General features: G+C 52.5%; 2 protein-coding genes across 6 annotated transcripts; one reads left to right on the top strand and one right to left on the bottom strand.

The window, feature by feature from the left end:
- ACKR2 (atypical chemokine receptor 2) lies at window positions 1–11,077 on the top strand. Of its 5 annotated transcripts, none has more exons than XM_070391041.1 (2): window positions 1–155; window positions 9,170–11,077. In XM_070391041.1, exons 1-2 carry the CDS (start codon window positions 29–31, stop codon window positions 10,438–10,440), a joined length of 1,398 nt encoding a protein of 465 aa, XP_070247142.1. In that variant the 5' UTR covers window positions 1–28; the 3' UTR covers window positions 10,441–11,077. The 5 variants fall into 5 exon arrangements, with proteins under 5 accessions (XP_070247142.1, XP_070247145.1, XP_070247143.1 ...); XM_070391044.1 differs by lacking the exon at window positions 1–155 and adding an exon at window positions 164–1,409; XM_070391042.1 differs by lacking the exon at window positions 1–155 and adding an exon at window positions 164–1,738.
- Window positions 11,078–12,172: 1,095 nt separating this feature from the next.
- On the bottom strand, window positions 12,173–15,351 carry CYP8B1 (cytochrome P450 family 8 subfamily B member 1). Its single transcript, XM_070391478.1, has one exon. It carries the CDS (start codon window positions 15,216–15,218, stop codon window positions 13,725–13,727), a length of 1,494 nt encoding a protein of 497 aa, XP_070247579.1. The 5' UTR covers window positions 15,219–15,351; the 3' UTR covers window positions 12,173–13,724.
- Between the last annotated feature and the right edge of the window lie 1,611 nt (window positions 15,352–16,962).

Genomic DNA, 16,962 nt, shown 5'->3' with positions numbered 1-16,962 from the left:
AGGTGGGGCTCAGGATGTGTAAAGGAGGATGTATAAAGGATGTTGCCCAGAGAGGGGAAGAGCTTGGGAAGAGGAACACTCCCTCTGCGCTTCCCTGAGGAAGGACCCGGTGCTGCTGCTCTCCTCCTGTGCACTGGGTGTACATCCCCAGGCAGGTGGGTCTGGCTCTGGTATGCTATGGCCCCTTTCAGAGCGGGGTGGGCCCTGCCCAGGCATTAGAGAGAGACTGGATCCAGTGGCCTGGTGCTTGGGGGACTGTGTGGGGAGAGGGAGGTGCTGATGGGTCACTGTGGAGCTTTCTCTTTAGGGCAGCTGTTGGGGCAATTGCCCCCACAGCTGGGGAGTGTAGTCTGCTGGCCCCTTCCTTGGTTGACTCCAGTTCTGAGAATCTGCTTTGTGGATTCTGAAAATCCCTGATAGTTGGCTAGGGGACTTCAGGCACTTCCCTTCCTCTCTGGGCCTCAGTTTCCCCAGCTGTACTATGAGGGGGGCAGATGAGATGGTCTTTAAGGGTCCCTCCCTCCCAGGGCGGAGGTTCCCCAGCTCTGTTTTCTTTTACACACGTCCACACTCGCTCCTTGTGCTCCCCATCCTTTCATGACCTTCCCCTCCAAGTTCTCAGCCCCTCCTTCGGCCCCAAACAGTCCCAGGATTCCCCCATATCCATCCCGTACAGAGCCAAGTGTCATTTTAGGGCCTGGAAGGAAACCAATAGTTATGGGCCATGCACTCATTTAATTATTATAAAAATTCACCAAAGGAGGCATTTTATAGGTGAGAAAACTAAGGCTCAGAGAGGCTAAGTAATTTTCCCAGGGTTACTCAACCATTAAGACGTGGACCAGTCTGTCCTTCCCTGCTGTCCCATGCTGAGTGTACCACCCTCCCTGGGGGTGTTGGTTGTGTTTCATTTTGAACCAGCATAATGCTGAAATACACATCCAAGGAGCTCTAGTGGTAGAATTTCAGGCAATAGTGACAGCAAAAAAAAAAAAAAAAAATAAGAAAGAAAGAAAAGAAAAAAAAGCAAGAACAGTTGGGGAAAGATAAGAAAATGTTTCTTTTACTGCAGCAGCTCCCTGAACAGTCGGGCTCTGAAACTGCTTAGGTTTCATTAACTGAAATAAGCTTTGGGAGGAGGGGTTGCCTGTGATTTATCAACATCACAAACATTTCCTGATAGGAACCAGGAAAACAGGGAGCAATGTGGGGTCCCAGGGAGCACGGGGAACAGGCGGGGCTCACATCTCGCAGGGAGCGGGAGACGCCATGTCAATCAGGAGGAGTTGGGGCAGGGCCACCCTGCTGGAGACCGGACAAGGCCACTGTCTTCCAGACTCTGTGATTCTACAAAGCTGGGGAGATTGGTGCAGCAGAAAACCGATGAGATATACCGGGACGTTCCCAAGGTTATTCCGGAATGGGGGGAGAGGGAGTGTAAGATTATGGGGCATATTTTTTCTTGTATTTGCATATTTTATAATGAGCCTATATTACTATTGTAATCAGGAAAGATACATGGTAAAAAGGAAAGAGAGAAAGAGAGTGTGGGGTCAGTGGTTCAGGACTCGGTCAGTGGTCAGGGTTAGAGTCAGCTCTGCTAGCTTGCGGCGTAGCTCCCCCCAGCCCCGGCTTCTTGTGAAACCAGGGAGTTGACACTGTGCAGCCTCTTCACAAAGGAGCCAAGAAGACTTTCAAAGATTGGAATATAAGAGCCTCAGGAAGTACTGAGCCCCAGGTAAATGCCAGGACTGGGTACTGCTGTTTTCATTGTGTTTTTTACATCGTATTGAATCCAAATGCAGCAATTCCCATGGTGGACCATGCAGAGGGCAGCCAGCCTCCTGAGAGTCTGACGAGAGAGTTCAGCTCCCAGGGTGCGTGGTCAGGACTCCGACTCTGGAGCCGATGGCAGGGACTTGCTAGCTAGTCTTGACGTCCACTTGCTGTGTGTCTTGGGCAAATTACTCCCCGTCTCTGAGCCTCGTTTCTTCATTTGCAAAATAGGAATAATAATAACCATGCTTGTCCCATAAGGTTGTTGGGAGCAGTAAGTGCATTACTATAGAGAGAGCCTGGCTGAGGGGACCACAGCTGGCCTGCTGTCTTCTTTGCGAGGTAATGTAACTTGAGTGTTTAAGAGCATGGACTCTGCCTTTCAGTTCCTGGCTCTACTGCTCACTTGCTCTGTGACTTTGGGCCAGTTCCCTACCCTCTCTGTGCCTGTGTCCTCAGCTGTAACACTGAGCTAATAATAGTACTTAACTTCCATAAGGTAAGTAAGAGGCTAGGTGAGTCAATATCCAGCGTCCCACCCAGGATTCCATGGTGTTAGCTGTTATAATAATTGTATCAGACTTAATCCTCATGAACCCCCCAGCCGTGTTTATTTTATGGGTGAGAAAACGGGCTCCTGGAAGTCAAGGGCTCCAGGGTGGAAGTCTGACTTTGTCTCAGGGCTGGCAGGGTTAACGGAGTTGGGGGACGGGGGGAGGGGTGGGGAGACCCAGCTCTGCCCCCAGGCGGCCATTCATGAGCTCTCTCCCTGCGGGTCATTCCCGGGCTCTGGACTCCTTCCTTCATATCTTCCTCCTGCGGCTGTCGCATCCTCTTTCCTGTTTTTCTATTCCCACACCATCAGCCTGAGCGATAGCAGCCTGGTCTCCGATCACTTCTCCATCTCTAGTCCCCCATCCTTCACCCCTATTTTTGAATGAGCATCCCAGACTCCGGGCCTGGTTTCAAATCCCAGCTCTGCTACTTACTAGCTGTTCGGCCTCGGGGGAGTTCCTTAGCCTCTCTGCAACTCAGGTTCCTCCCATGTAAAGTAGAGGTGATAATAGTACCTGCCTCAAAGTGGTTTTGCCATGGTGAAATGAAGTGGTGCATGTTGTCAGGTTCTGAGAACACAGCCTGGCCCACAGGAAGTGCCGTGAAAGTGGTGGGTATTACCGTTGTTGTTTGTTGTTGTTGCTGTGGACACAGTAGAATTTAATAGCTGCTGTTGCCGAAACCGGTTTGGCTCAGTGGATAGAGCGTCGGCCTGCGGACTGAAGGGTCCTGGGGTTCGATTCCGGTCAAGGGCATGTACCTGGGTTGCGGGCACATCCCCAGTAGGAGATGTGCAGGAGGCAGCTGATTGATGTTTCTCTCCCATCGATGTTTCTAACTCTCTATCTCTCTCCCTTCCTCTCTGTAAAAACTCAATAAAATATATTTTTTAAAAAAAATAGCTGCTGTTTTCCCAATCTCAGAAGGAGATCCCAGTTCCCCCAGAGGCAGGTGTCCTGCCACGTGCCTCAACACCAGAGCCCTTTCCGCAGCCAGAACCGGGGGTCAGGGTGTGAGTTACTTCTCAACTCCTGACTCACCTTGGTTAGCCGCAGCTGGGCGGGGCATGCAGGGTGGCAATGCCAGCGTTACGGGCAGGGGGGTGCCCATGCCAAGCTTAGCCAGGCGGTGTCTAGTTGGACCTCCATTCTACCCCAGTCATTCTGAAGCAGCGAGGGGAGCCTCAGGGGTGTTGGGGTGGCCACCAGGCACATTCCGTGACACTGGTCCAGGCAGGCGGCTGAACATGACTCAAGTGGAAATAGTGGGGCCTGTGGGCGGGTCACGCTGCATGGTCACGGGCTCCCAAGCTGCGAGGGCAGAGTTGGCTCAGGCCGAGAGAACAGCTTTCAGAAGGTTTTTGGCTCAGCTGTGTCCAGGGTGTGAGTGGGGGAGGCAGAGAGCCAGGTAAGGGAAAATGAGGCAAGAGAAGGGTGGGAGTCAGGTGACGGTGCTCATTAATGCCAGCCCCTGGGCAAATGCCAGTCTGTCACAGGAGGCAGGAGGCGAGGGAATCCTGGGCAGGGGGGAGTGGGGAGGAGGGGCTGGTGGGGACAGGGGGGGCAGGGAGCGGGGGGAGGAGGCTGGGGCAGGGGTTGTACCGGGTCAGTGGCCCCCACAGGCTTCTGGGAAGGGAGGGTTTAAGTTACATTTGAAAGGATAAGAGTTTTAAATTGTAAGGAAGCCAGCAAAAATGACTGTCCACTGAAGTGATCTCCAGTGTTTTTCTTGGTTTTATATTTTGAAAGCTGGCATGGCCTCTTGGGGTCACGTCCAATGCTGTTTATTTGTTCACTGGTCTCATGCAGTGTGGCCAGCACGCTCAGCGTGGGTGTCTGTGACGGAGAGGAGACCTACACGTGACCCCCGTCCTCAAGAGCTCTTGACTCAGGCGGTGGGCAGCTGTGGCACAGATGTGGAAGGTGGAAGAGGGAAGGTGGTGGGAGACACAGGCAGGGAGGCAGACAGCGAGACAGTCAGGGTTCGGCCAGGCTCCACGGGGTCCTGAGAAGGGTTGTGCCAGTAAAGGTTTAACGATCAGCTCCCTTATGGTGGTGGGGTAGGGGGCACACGCAGGAGAGGGGGGAGCTCCCATCTGTAGCACTTGCCATGGTGTAGACCAGGGGTCCTCAAACTTTTTAAACAGGGGGCCAGTTCACTGTCCCTCAGACCGTTGGAGGGCCGGACTATAGTTTAAAAAAAAAACTATGAACAAATTCCTATGCACACTGCACATATCTTATTTTGAAGTAAAAAAACATAACGGGAACAAATACAATATTTGTATTTGCATGTGGCCCGCGGGCCGTAGTTTGAGGACCCCTGGTGTAGACATTCCCACCAGGACCAATTTCCAGCTACCAGCTTCACTGAGTGCAGATTGGTTAACTCCGTGACTGTGTGTGGAATGCCTCCCGGATGCCACAGAGCTGGCTCCGGGTCGCGACTGACTTTGAATCTTCTCTGCCACTCATTGCTGAGGCCAGAAGTCCCACGGCCAGAGGCTCATCCTTCAAATCCAAGTTTGGTCCGTGTGGATAGGGGAGCTGGGGAGAAAGAGCCACCAGATCTACTTGTGTCCTTCGGGTCATCCAGTCCTGGCTTCATCATCTACTGATGCAAAGCCGTGGACAACTGGGCTTCACCTCTCAAGTTTCCTCATCTGGAAAATGGGGGGCATAATAGTACCGCTTCCCAGAACTATGGTGAGGATACCCTGAGGAGCTGCATAGAAGGAACTCAGCTAGCATGGCTGCCTTCTTGTCCAGGTGGATGGAGCACTGTCCTCTCGCTCATTGCCTCACCTGAGACTCCTCTGAGAGGCCTGAGGTCCTCAGGAGACCTGCTCTCCAGCCAGGAATTCTTGCTATGTCAGAGCTGGAGCCAGCCCAGCAGCAACCTCAGGAAGTCACCAAGAGGATGACATCATTGCCCCAGAGATAAGCTATGGTTTGCCTCTGTGCCCTTGGCTTCACTGCAGGGGAAGCTCAGCTGACCTTGTCCCTGCTATCCTCTTTTTTTTTTTTTTTAAATATATTTCATTGATTTTTTACAGAGAGGAAGGGAGAGGCAGAGAGGCGGAAACATCGATAAGAAACATCAATCAGTCACCTCCTGCACACCCCTACTGGGGATGTGCCCGCAACCGAGGCACATGCCCTTGACTGGAATCGAACCTGGGACCTTTCAGTCCGCAGGCCGACGCTCTATGCACTGAGCCAAACCAGTCAGGGCGCTATCCTCTTTTTGAAAGGCTCCCTCTCTCGCCTGTGTAGAGTTCTCTGGATTCCCCTCAAGTCCCACTACAGAGCTTCATTCGGGATTGCCTTCCTACCCGCTAATTCATACGAGGATGTGAATAACTGACGCCCCCCATTCGTTCCTCTTAAGGTGCTGCTGGATAAACGGAATGAATTCAGGCAATAAGGAAATGTGAAAGCAAAAGGGGGAGAACCAGAACGGGGCTAGAGGGACAGTTAGGGGTGGGGTAACAGGGACCCGAAGGGCAGCCAGGAGCCTGGGGTTCATGGCTCAGTCCAGCCACTAGCTGCTCATTGTATGCTTTGCACAAGTCGCTCCCTTCCTTTGAGCCTCAGTTTCCCCACCTGTAAGTTGAAGGAGGTGGACAGGGTGCACTCTTACTCCCTCAGTCTGAGATTCTGAGGGCACCAAAGGTCTTAGGAAGTATATCACCTACTGCCACTGCACCAAAACCCACAAAATCAGTGGCTTGAAACAACACAAAATTATCATTCCCATGTTCTGGAGGTCAGAAGTCTAAAATGGGGCAACAGCCCTAACTGGTTTGGCTCAGTGGATAGAGCGTTGGCCTGTGGACTGAATGAAGGGTTCCAGGTTCAATTCCGGTCAAGGGCATGTACCTTGGTTGCGGGCATATCCCCAGTAGAGGGTGTGTAGGAGGCAGCTGATTGATGTCTCTCTCACGGATGTTTCTAACTCTCTATCCCTCTCCCTTCCTCTCTGTAAAAAAATCAATAAAATATATTAAAAATAAAATAAAATGGGGCAACAAAGAGAAAGAAAAAAGAAAAAATAATAATAAAATGGTCAACAGGGCCGTGTTCCTCGGAGGCCCCGGGGACAATCCATGCACTGCCTCTTCCAGCTTCCAGGGAACGCCTGCCTTCATTCTAACTGCATCCCTCTCGTTTCCCTCTGTTTCCCTTGTCACCTCTTCTCTGACTCAGCGCTCCTGCCTCCTGATGCGGACCCTGTGATTACCCTGGATAACCTAGGACCCTCTCCCCATCTCAAGGTCCTTAACTTAATCACTTCTGGGAAACCCCTTTTGCTGTAGAAGGTAACATAGTCACAGGTTGCCGGGGTCAGGAGGTGGGTATCGTTGGGAGGCCGTTACCTGCTGACCATAGGGAGGCTGTGTTTTGCAAGGCGGCTCAGTGAAGCCTTGGGGACAGGAATGGTGGAGTCTACAGGGGCCAGACCAGCCAATAAAGGGCAATGTTCTAGGCAACCAAGCCCTCCTGAGCCCAGACCCCACCTCTCTCAGGTGGCTCCTTTTGGTAAGCTGGGCAGGTCAGGTGATCAGGACCAGAACAGTGGGACCAGGGATGCAGCTCAGCCAGGGCCTTCCTCCAAGGTTGTGAGAAGGTTGCTTTGCTTCTGGGTTAAATGGTGCTACAGTTCCTTCTTGGAGTGCCTTACAGGACTGCCGCAGTGGGTGTGAAGGTGCCTGGCCATTTCCCATGAGCACCTGGGGCAGGTGGTTGCTGCTGTTGATGAAAGTGGTGGGAGGGGCTGGCTGGTGGCCTCAGGGATCAAAAGGACCTGGAAAGACTCCCAGAGTGAGCCATGAGGAGGCCGAGAGGAAAGGGAACAGAGTGTTCCAAGTGGTGTGGACCAACCGAGGGCCTGCTCACCCTGACATCTGGCTTTGATCAAAGCCATCGTCAGATTTGGTTGTTTGTTAGAGCAAAAGTCAAGGATCCAGAGAAACCATGACGGGCTCAAGTCCAGTGGTGATAGAGCAGAACTGCTGGTGTTTAGTTAGTGACAACTCCTGACTAATGAATTCCAATGAGGCCTCAGTGCAGAAGAGCACCTCCTCCTCCCAATCGCACAGCTCACAGACTCCCAATGCCAGCCAGTGCTGGGGGGGTGCTTGCTGCTGCTGCCCAGGAAAGGGAGGGAAACATCTGTTTCAAGATTTTTCCTGGAAAAATACAATAGACAAAACTTATATTAGAAAGGACTGGGGGAAATGTTTACAACATCTGTATAAAAAGCTAAAATTCTTACAACATAAAACCTTTTATAAATGAGAACCCCACCCATTAAAAGAATAACTCATTCACCGAAGAAGTAAAGCTGGCATTGAACATATGAAACATTCAATCTCCTTTGAATCAAAGAATAAACACTAATATGCAGAGAAACAGGTAGGCGTGGCTGGTGTTCCTCTCTTTGTGGCCCGTGATCATGGGCAGCCTCCAGGCCCCACTCTGGTGGCTGTGCAGGGTTGCCTGTTTGGGCCACACCCCCCTCCTTAACTCCTTCCTCTCTCCCTCCCAAACCCTCTCCCCACGGTGAACAACCTAGCCGCATTGGACATGATGTTTCTGTTCTGGAACACACAACAAGATGGAACCTAGTCTTACTTCCTGACAGACTCGCATCACTGCTTCCTGTGAGTCTCTCTTTTAATAACACCATTAAACTTGGGGAACCACCGTCCCAGAGAGAACTTGACCATGCCTCTGGCTTCCTCTGCCCAGGCAGCTGCCAGTCATTCTCTGACTTTCCCTTTCATCTCTTTGAACTCATATGTATATAGTGCATTTGTATTAATTTTATTAAGAGACTATCACACATATATTTGTATGGGACGTGGAGGTAGAGGACATATTCCAAGGGTAGCAGAGTGGTGGTGAGGGGGTGAGGAAGGAATCTGGATAGCTCCCACGTTTCAGTCTTAGGGGGCTCAGTGGTTGGTGGTGCCATTCAGTTAGGTAGACACAGGAGAGAAGAAGCTGGTGGGAAGGTGATGGACTCAGTTCTGGGCGAAGCAATGATTTAAACTGATATTTGCTGAGCGCCTACTATGTTCTTGGCACTCTTCGTAGGGCTTGAAGTGCTTCACACGAATTATCATATTTAAGCCTCAAAAGAACCCTATGAGTAGGCACTATTCATTATCATGATCATTTTAAAGACGAGGAGATTGAGGGATGGAAAAGTTTAGTAGTTTCTATCAACATGATGGATCACTCCTTTCTGCTACCAACCTGAAAACACTGGATAAAATATATTGAAATATTAAATATAAAAGAAAATATTGATATAAAGCTATACTTATAAATAAAATGCTGTAAATAAAAGCAAAGGGACACTCTCAGGCAATGGAAGTAAAGAAGGCTCAAAGCCAGAGTGGGCACATTAGACTTTTATAGATAAAACAAGCCCACTGAAGAGAAGCTCTCATTCAAAAAATATATATAAGCCCCACGAAGAAGAATAATGATAAGCCACACACGAGGAAGAGTATGGAGACAGAATCAGTAGATGAATTGGTAACCCCTAAATAAGAAAGAAAAATCAGAAAGACAGTACCAGTCTTTTTAAAGGACAAGGGAGAAAATAAAGAAGAGAACCATAAGAAGTGAATACCTACGCAAGGTGACATCACTATTCAGTGTAGACTCGGGCTCCCACACTTAGGCTCGTACTTGTTTGGCTGCAGGCACTGATGTAGACGTGAAGGGTCCATTGGACATCCCGGAGCAGTAGAAACTGGGTTTGAAGCGAGGGAGGGATTGCCTAGCTTCATCTTATTTCTCCCGCACTCCTCTCTGGTCTGCAGCGCTCCAGGACGGGATGTATCCTCTCGACATGGCCACCTCCCCTCAGCCACTCACCACCAAGGTCGCCAGTTCCGAGAACAGCAGCGCCTTCTATGACTACGAGTACTACTTGGACCAAGCGGCCTTCATGCCCTGCATGAAGGACGAGGTGCTGGCCTTTGGCAAAGTCTTCTTGCCGGTCTTCTACAGCCTGGTCTTTGTGCTGGGCCTGAGCGGGAACCTCCTGCTCCTAGTGGTCTTGCTCCGGTACGTGCCTCGCAGGAGGATGACTGAGGTCTACCTGCTGAACCTGGCCACCTCCAACCTCCTGTTTGTGGTGACCCTGCCCTTCTGGATCACCACTGTGGCCTGGCATTGGGTCTTTGGGAATTTCTTGTGCAAGATGGTGAGCACTCTCTATACCATCAACCTCTACAGTGGCATCTTCTTCATTAGCCTCATGAGCCTGGACAAGTACCTGCAGATCGTCCACGCTCAGCCCCACCACAGGCTGAGGCCCCGGGCCAGGCGCTGGCTCCTGGCTGTCATCGTGTGGGCGGTGGCTCTGGCTGTCTCCATCCCTGACATGGTCTTTGTGCGGATCCATGAAAACCACCAGGGTGTGTGGAACTGCCATGCGGATTTCGGGGGGCATGGGACCGTCTGGAAGCTCATACTCCGCTTCCAGCAGAACATCCTGGGGTTTATCCTCCCACTCTTCGCCATGATCTTCTTCTACTCCCGCATCGGCTCTGCCCTGGTCAGGCTGAGGCCACCGGGCCAGGGCCGGGCTCTAAAGGTAGCCGTCTCCCTCGTGGTGGCCTTCTTCGTGCTCTGGTTCCCGTACAACCTCATCTTGTTTCTGCACTCGCTCATGGACCTGAAAGTCTTTGGGGACTGCGAGACCAGCAATTACCTGGATTATGCGCTGCAGGTCACAGAGAGCATCGCCTTCCTTCACTGCTGCTCCACACCCATCCTCTACGCCTTCTCCATCCGCTGCTTCTGCCAGTACCTAAAGGCTTTCTTGGCCGAGTTGTTTGGACGGCGCCAGGGACCATGCCCTGCCCAGGCCCCACTGTCCAGCTGTTGTGAGAGTAGCAGCCTCACTGTCCAAGAAGAAATGACCAGCATGAATGACCTTGAGGAGGGGCAGGCTGAGGACTCCCCCAACAAGGGGGCTGTCGGGGGAAATAAAGCCTCAGCGGCCATGCCACAGTCCGGTGAGAGCGGAGGTGACCCAGCTCAGCTGGGCATCCACCCAGCGTCTTCTCTCCAAGGGCCCCCGTGACCACGTTGCTCAGCCCAGAGCTCAGTTCTCAACCCTCAGCAGCACCCGCTCACTCCTTCCAGGACATCATACTCCCTGATCTGCTGCAGCGGTTGCCCAACTGACCTGTGTCCTATTGCCACCGTCTCCTATCATCTCATCTGCACCCGCAGCCAGAGTGATTGCAACACCTTCGGCCTTCACTGCCATCTCCCTCCCAGAAGCCTGCGGCCTCCCACCCACCAGGCCGCTCCTGGCCCTCTTGTTCAGCTGGGGAAATCCTGGTGTTGTTTTGTTTAATGCTGCAACCTTGGTGGTGGCTCCGGAGCCTGGCAGTCCGGAGGCTCTGGAGATGCAGCACCTGGGGACCTGCTGAGGGGGAAAGGCAGGCGCTGCTCAGTCCAGGAGCAGGGCTGCCCCCTCCACCCTGGGAAGTGTGGCGAGGGCATTCACAGCAGTTACTACCTAGGAAAACATCGCTTTTCTTCCCAGGGAGCCTGGAATTCCAAGAGTGGCACGTCATTCCCAACTGGCTTTGTTATAAGCTTTCCTCACAGAATACACACAGTGGGCTTTTCTCTGAGGGAGAGAAAACCTGGTGCAGAAATGAGAGCTGCTGGGTCAGGACAGGTCTCAGTCTTCTGAGCCTCTGCAAGGAAAGTGGGGGAGGGGGGGGCCTTGGAGAGGGTGTCTCCAGCAGTCCCCATGGGGGGGGGGGCGGGGGCGGGCAGCCAGCAGTGGGCATTGGCCTGTAAGTGCACTCTCTAATTCTGGGAACTCACGGCTTCCTGGGAGCCCTGTTGTTACATGGACATCCTTTGCTGTGGGATGGGAGTCTTGTATTTACTTCATACCTGACCATCGAGGCTTCCCTCGGTTCCAGCCTACCCTCAGACAGGTCACAGGATCCATGAAGTTCATTCTCAATTGAGAATCTTGGCCCTGACTCAGTGGACTGGAGCCCTCAGCCCTTCCCCGGCCTGTCCACAGGCCAGGCTCCTGGCCCGTGGTTCTTTGGGTCGGGGGACGGGGGACGTGGGGGGGGGGGTGGGGGAGGGGAGATGGGATGCAGCACCCAGGTCTGGGCAGGGACAAGGAGGTATGTGAAGGCCCTGCCACTTTGCTCCATTCCACACCTGCTCCGGCACCAGGCCTGGCTATGTGGGCAGATTGTTGGGGAGCTCCCTCCCCATGGTCAGCCCCCAGCCTCCCAGCCCCGTCCTCCCTCTCCTGTGCTCCCTACTAACTCTGTATACTGCTGGCCCCTCATGGAACAGGATGGAACCAGTCAAAGCTCTGTCAGGCTCCAGGTAGGTCAGCATTTGGGGGCAGCTAGACCCAGAGAAAGCCAGCCCTGACCCAGACTCACATAGCTGGTGGGGACAGACTCCTGTTAATCTAGTATCTGGGCAAAACTCAGGGCAGAACAGGCCACCTCAACAGGAAGGAAGATGCCAGTCAGGGGGGAGGGGGAGGAGTAGCAGAGAGAAGCCCCACTGGGCAGTCCTTGCAGGGGGTCCATGCTGCTGGGGCCTCCCTCCTCCAGGACCCTACACCAGTTCCCACAATCACAGCCCCAGCCAGGCCGTGCCATCAGCCAGCTGCAGCTCTGGCAGTATCCCCTCCCCGTCTCCCAGCCCTGGTAAGCATGGCAACAGGAACTGTCTCTAGTTCATATGCCAGAAAGCTGAGTGAGGGCACAGAGGGAAGGAAGTGATTTGAGGAAGTGAAATAAATTAGCCGAGACTGGAAGTCAGGTGTCTATAATTTAATCCACAGCTGGGGAATTGGGTGTCAGAGATGAGGAACATGATACCAAGCCCCATGGGCTCCAGTGTGGGGAGCAGACAAGAGGAGGAATCCCGGACAGACAGCAAGGACACATAACAGATGTGCTGTGATGCAAACAGTACTCGGGGAGCCCCAGTAGCTGGAGGCTTGAGGATGGGATGGGGCCAGACCTAAGAAGACTTCCAGGAGTAGCCGGCACTGGGGTTGCCAGGACAAGCAAGCAGCTGTGCTTTCTAGACCTAGAGAGTTCCACCAGGGAAAGCTGGCGAAGTTGAATTGCACTGGATGGACAATTTGGGGACCAACTGGGGCAAAACTTAAATATCAGGTCTGTGAAGGGAAAGGAGAACCAGAAAATAAAATAGTGACAATTAGAGATGCTTTTAGAAAAAGGTCTCTGGCAGCAGAGTGAGCAGAGGGCCCGGCAGGCCGGGCGTGGAGAGAAATGCTTGAATCACTCCTACACGGAGGCAGCATTTCTCTACCGGCTGTGCCCTGTCTGGTGGCCATTACCCACACGTGCTGTGGAGCACTTGGAATGGGGCCGGCTTGAACTGAGACGCGCTGGAAGGGTAAAAAGTGCACACCAGATTTTTGAACATACAATATACAGATGATGTTTTATAGCATTGTACCCCTGAAGCCTATATATTTTATTAACCAATGTCACCCCAATAAATTCATTTTTTTAAAAAGTACATACCAGATATGGAAGACAATACCAAAAAAGAAATCTAAAAATATTCTTTATATTGATTACATGTTGAAATGCTAATATTTTGGATATATGGGGGTAAGTTCAATATGTTATAAAAACAAATTTTACTTGCCTTTATTTTTTATTTATTTAAATTCTTTATTGTTTAAAGTATTACATGCGTCTCCTTTTCCCCCCATTGACCTCTTCCCGGCCGCTCCCACACCCAGCACATGCCCTCACCCCCCTACTGTCTGTGTCCATTGGTTATGCTCAGATGCATACATACAAGTCCATTGGTTGATCTCTCACCCCCTCACCCCCTGCTTCTTTTCTTTTTAAAATATATATGTCAACTAGGAAATTAAAAATTACACATGTGGCTTGCCTTGTATTGGTATCGGACAACACGGTTCTAGAATGCGAATTCCAGAAGACATGGAATAGTATTGAGGGGGAAAATTAAGGGGAGGGGGTGGGGGTCATATTGGCAAGATGGTGAGCTCCTCGTGGGGACCAGCTTCTATCCCGCAGGACTGGTGGAGGCCTGTGTTATCTCCCAATCCCTTCCTCTGGACTTCCTGTGACAGGGGGGCCTGCAGAACCCACGGTGAGGGGGCTTTAGAGAGAGAGTGGTAAGCCTGTGAGGTGACTAGAAGGAGACAAGAGAGCAAGGAGGACCACCAGGACAGAGGTAGGGGTGCCACAGAGCCGCAGGGAGCAGTAGTCGGTGGGGGTCTTGGCTGCAGAGGGGCGAGAGGAGACGAAGACCCCCAGGGAACCCCTCTGGCCAGGCTTACGGCCCCCTTGGCAGAGCTCACTCAGGGGACCGCAGGCGGTACCGGAAGCGCACGTCATGGCTGGGCTGCGTGGTGCCGAAGCCCCAGCGCTGGGGGTCCACGGGCGGCACAGGCGCGTCGGGGTCCACCAGCTCCAGGTCGAAGTGTGTGATCATGAGCAGGACAAAGAGCTTCATCTCGCTCAGGGCCAAGAACCTGCCGGGACACATGGAGACGCCCGAGCCCCAGGGCATGGTGTAGTGGTGGATCTTCTTGCCCGCCTTGTAGAAGTCCACCTTGCGGCTGCCGTCGGGGTTGAGGAAGCGGTCGTACTTGAAGGCGGTGGGCTCGGGGTGGATGTCAGGGTCCATGTGCACCGAGAGGTAAGGGAAGAGGGCCACGATGTCTCCGCTGCGGAGCCGGTACTCCTCCCCGCTGGCCATCTTCAGGACGTGGTCATCGTGCACCACCCTGAGCAGGGTGGGCGCTGCCCCCAGCCGCAGGGTCTCCTCCATCACGCTGTCCAGCACTGGGGTGCGTTGCAGGGCACTGACGTCGAAGGTGAAAGACTGCCCGGCCTCCCCCAGGACCTGGGCAGCCTCCTTTCTCAAAGCCTGCATGGCTTCCGGGTGCTTCAGGAGGAACAAGAGGGCCCAGAAAGAGGTGGGCCCCGTGTTCCCCTGGGAGGCCCACAGCATCATGAAGTTGAACTTGTCCTGCATGGCCGGGGCTACCCCCTGCTCCCTCAGGAACTGCAGCATGTAGGCTATCCAGTTGCTGACGCCATCCTTCTCCAGGTTTTCTTTCACAGAGAGGGTCTTGTGGAAGAGGCGCTGGAGCCGGCCCACTTCCAGCCACTCCCGGGGCCCCAGCAAGGAGTAAACAAACCTGGGGAACAGGCGATCGAACTTACGGAACTGCGTGAACAACTCCTCCGCCTGGAGCAGGTCCTGCTCCGTGTCCTTCGTGTAGCCAAACAAGCTCAGGTAGCCGGCCTTGAACAAGATGTTGTAGCAGAAGTGAAAGAGGCCATCCTCACGCCAGCTGCTGGCATCCGGGCTCGGGCCCGCGGGGCCCAGGATCACCAAGGACAGGCTGTCCCGCATGGTCTTGTTGAGATCCTCCAAGCCGTTGCCCATGAGGTGCTTGGTGCTGGCTGAGTGGATCATCCGGTGGTCGCCCGGTACGGACTGGTATCCAAACACCTTTAGCACCAGCTTTTCCGCATACTCCACGAAGTCTAGTTTTCTCTTCACATCCTTGAGGATGGGGCCGAAGGAGAGGGGGTCCATGACAAAGGTGAAGTACTGGCCCCCTAGCTGCACGGTGAACACATCCCCGTGCTTGGCCCGCATCTGCTTCAGGAATTCAGGCATATTCTTCCGGAAAGCCATGGCGTGGCCCAGCCAGGGCACAGGGCCCTTGTCCAGTGGGGGCTCCTGGGGCCTGCGCTGCCGGAGAAGCCCCAGCAGGCACAGGTACCCGACGATGACCACCAACAGGGCTCCCAGCACCGGACCCCAGGGCACCATGGCTGTGCTCTTGCAGGTTAAACTCTGGACAGACTGTCCAGAGAGCTTCTGGGAGACCTTGACAAGCTGGGGGTGAAAAGGTCTGCCCACACGGACCTTGCCCTACCAGCTGCAAGTTATAATAAATAACCCTGGTGAGACAGTATGTGGAAGTGAAATTAGCACTTGCTAGGGCCTGGTCATGTGGGGGGAGGAGGAGGAGGGACCAGGAGGAAGCCTGTAACTTAGGGTCAGCCCCTTACCAGCTCCAACATCTTCTCTACAAAGCCTTCCTTGCCTCTGCTCTCACCTCCATGATCTACTGACCACTCACCCCTTTATTTACTCATGTGCAATAATTCATTCATTTGCTATCTCATTCATCAGAAACGTACCAAGCAATAACTAAGTTTCACATCCACCCCTTCCTTATTTGTCTTCAGTCTCTGAGCCTCTGGCTGGGGGCCTGGCCCTGGCCCAACTGGTTTGCATACCTGTCTAGCAAGGATACACTGGAAATCTTGAGAAATTATGAAATGTCAGAGATGATAGGGGCCTCTGGGAGGTGTCAGTTCAGGTCCCTGCCAGCAGGCCCCAGAAGGTAAAGGCTGTGCCATTCATCTGGTGGTCGCCTGGTATAGACTGGTGTCCATACCAGTCAAAGAGCCCAGTCCATTGTTGCGAAAGGTAAAGTTCAGATTCAATCCAACCACTTCTGATCACCCCTGAATGACTCTAATTTCCTAATGACCTGCAAACAGGGACTCTGTCTCCTCAGATAACCACAGGATTTCCACATGCCCTCAGGAGCTGGAAACATCCCCACTCTTCCTCCATGAAGTCCTCTTTGACTGCCTAAGGCACAGCAGGAACTCAGCACCATTAACTCTCTCCAGCCTTAGAATCCAGTTGGCAAATTGTGGGCCAACTCCAATTAGCTGAACTTAGTCCCACAGTTTTTAATGGGTGGCAGTACCACCCTACATTCATTCTCACCTTCATTCATTCATTCACTCACACCCACTCATCCATTCATTCCCCCCTTCCTTGGAACAGCCCCATCTATCCTTTCAACAGATATTTACTGGTCATTTACTGCCAGAAATGTTGCCACAACCTGAATGAGACAGACATAGTCCCTCCCCTCATGGAGTTTATGTTCTAAGGCAGTGATGGCGAACCTTTTGAGCTTGGCGTGTCATCATTTTGAAAAACCCTAACTTTGGTGCTGTGTCACATATAGAAATTTTTTGATATTTGCAACCATAGTAAAACAAAGACTTATATTTTTGATATTTATTTTATATATTTAAATGCCATTTAACTGGCCGAAACTGGTTTGGCTCAGTGGATAGAGCGTCTGCCTGCGGACTGAAAGGTCCCAGGTTCGATTCCGGTCAAGGGCATGTACCTGGGTTGCGGGCACATCCCCGGTAGGAGATGTGCAGGAGGCAGCTGATCGATGTTTCTCTCTCATCGATGTTTCTAACTCTCTATCTCTCTCCCTTCCTCTCTGTAAAATCAATAAAATATATTTAAAAAAAATAAAAATAAAAATAAATGCCATTTAACAAAGAAAAATCAACCAAAAAAATGAGTTCGCGTGTCAGAGGTGTCATAGGTTCGCCATCACTGGTCTAAGGGAAAATATATTCAGTCATTGCCCACAGAAGTATATCGTTACAATTGTGTTACGTGCTGCACCAGAGAAGAGCCGAGTGGGAAGGGGAGTGGGGAGTCGGGAAGGCTAATCAGGTGGCAATTA

The sequence above is a fragment of the Myotis yumanensis genome, unplaced genomic scaffold, assembly GCF_028538775.1.
Source record: "Myotis yumanensis isolate MYYU_CA2020_CCGP unplaced genomic scaffold, mMyoYum1.0.hap1 SCAF_14, whole genome shotgun sequence".
NCBI classification, from domain to species: Eukaryota; Metazoa; Chordata; class Mammalia; order Chiroptera; family Vespertilionidae; genus Myotis; species Myotis yumanensis.
This window is presented reverse-complemented; position numbering and strand designations above follow the sequence as displayed.

Coding starts and splice junctions, on each gene's coding strand:
- ACKR2 (XM_070391041.1), top strand. CDS start 29: ATGTATAAAGGATGTTGCCCAGAGAGGGGAAGAGCTTGGGAAGAGGAA. Junction 156..9,169: donor GGGTGTACATCCCCAGGCAG/GTGGGTCTGGCT, acceptor TCTGGTCTGCAG/CGCTCCAGGACGGGATGTAT.
- CYP8B1 (XM_070391478.1), bottom strand. CDS start 15,218: ATGGTGCCCTGGGGTCCGGTGCTGGGAGCCCTGTTGGTGGTCATCGTC.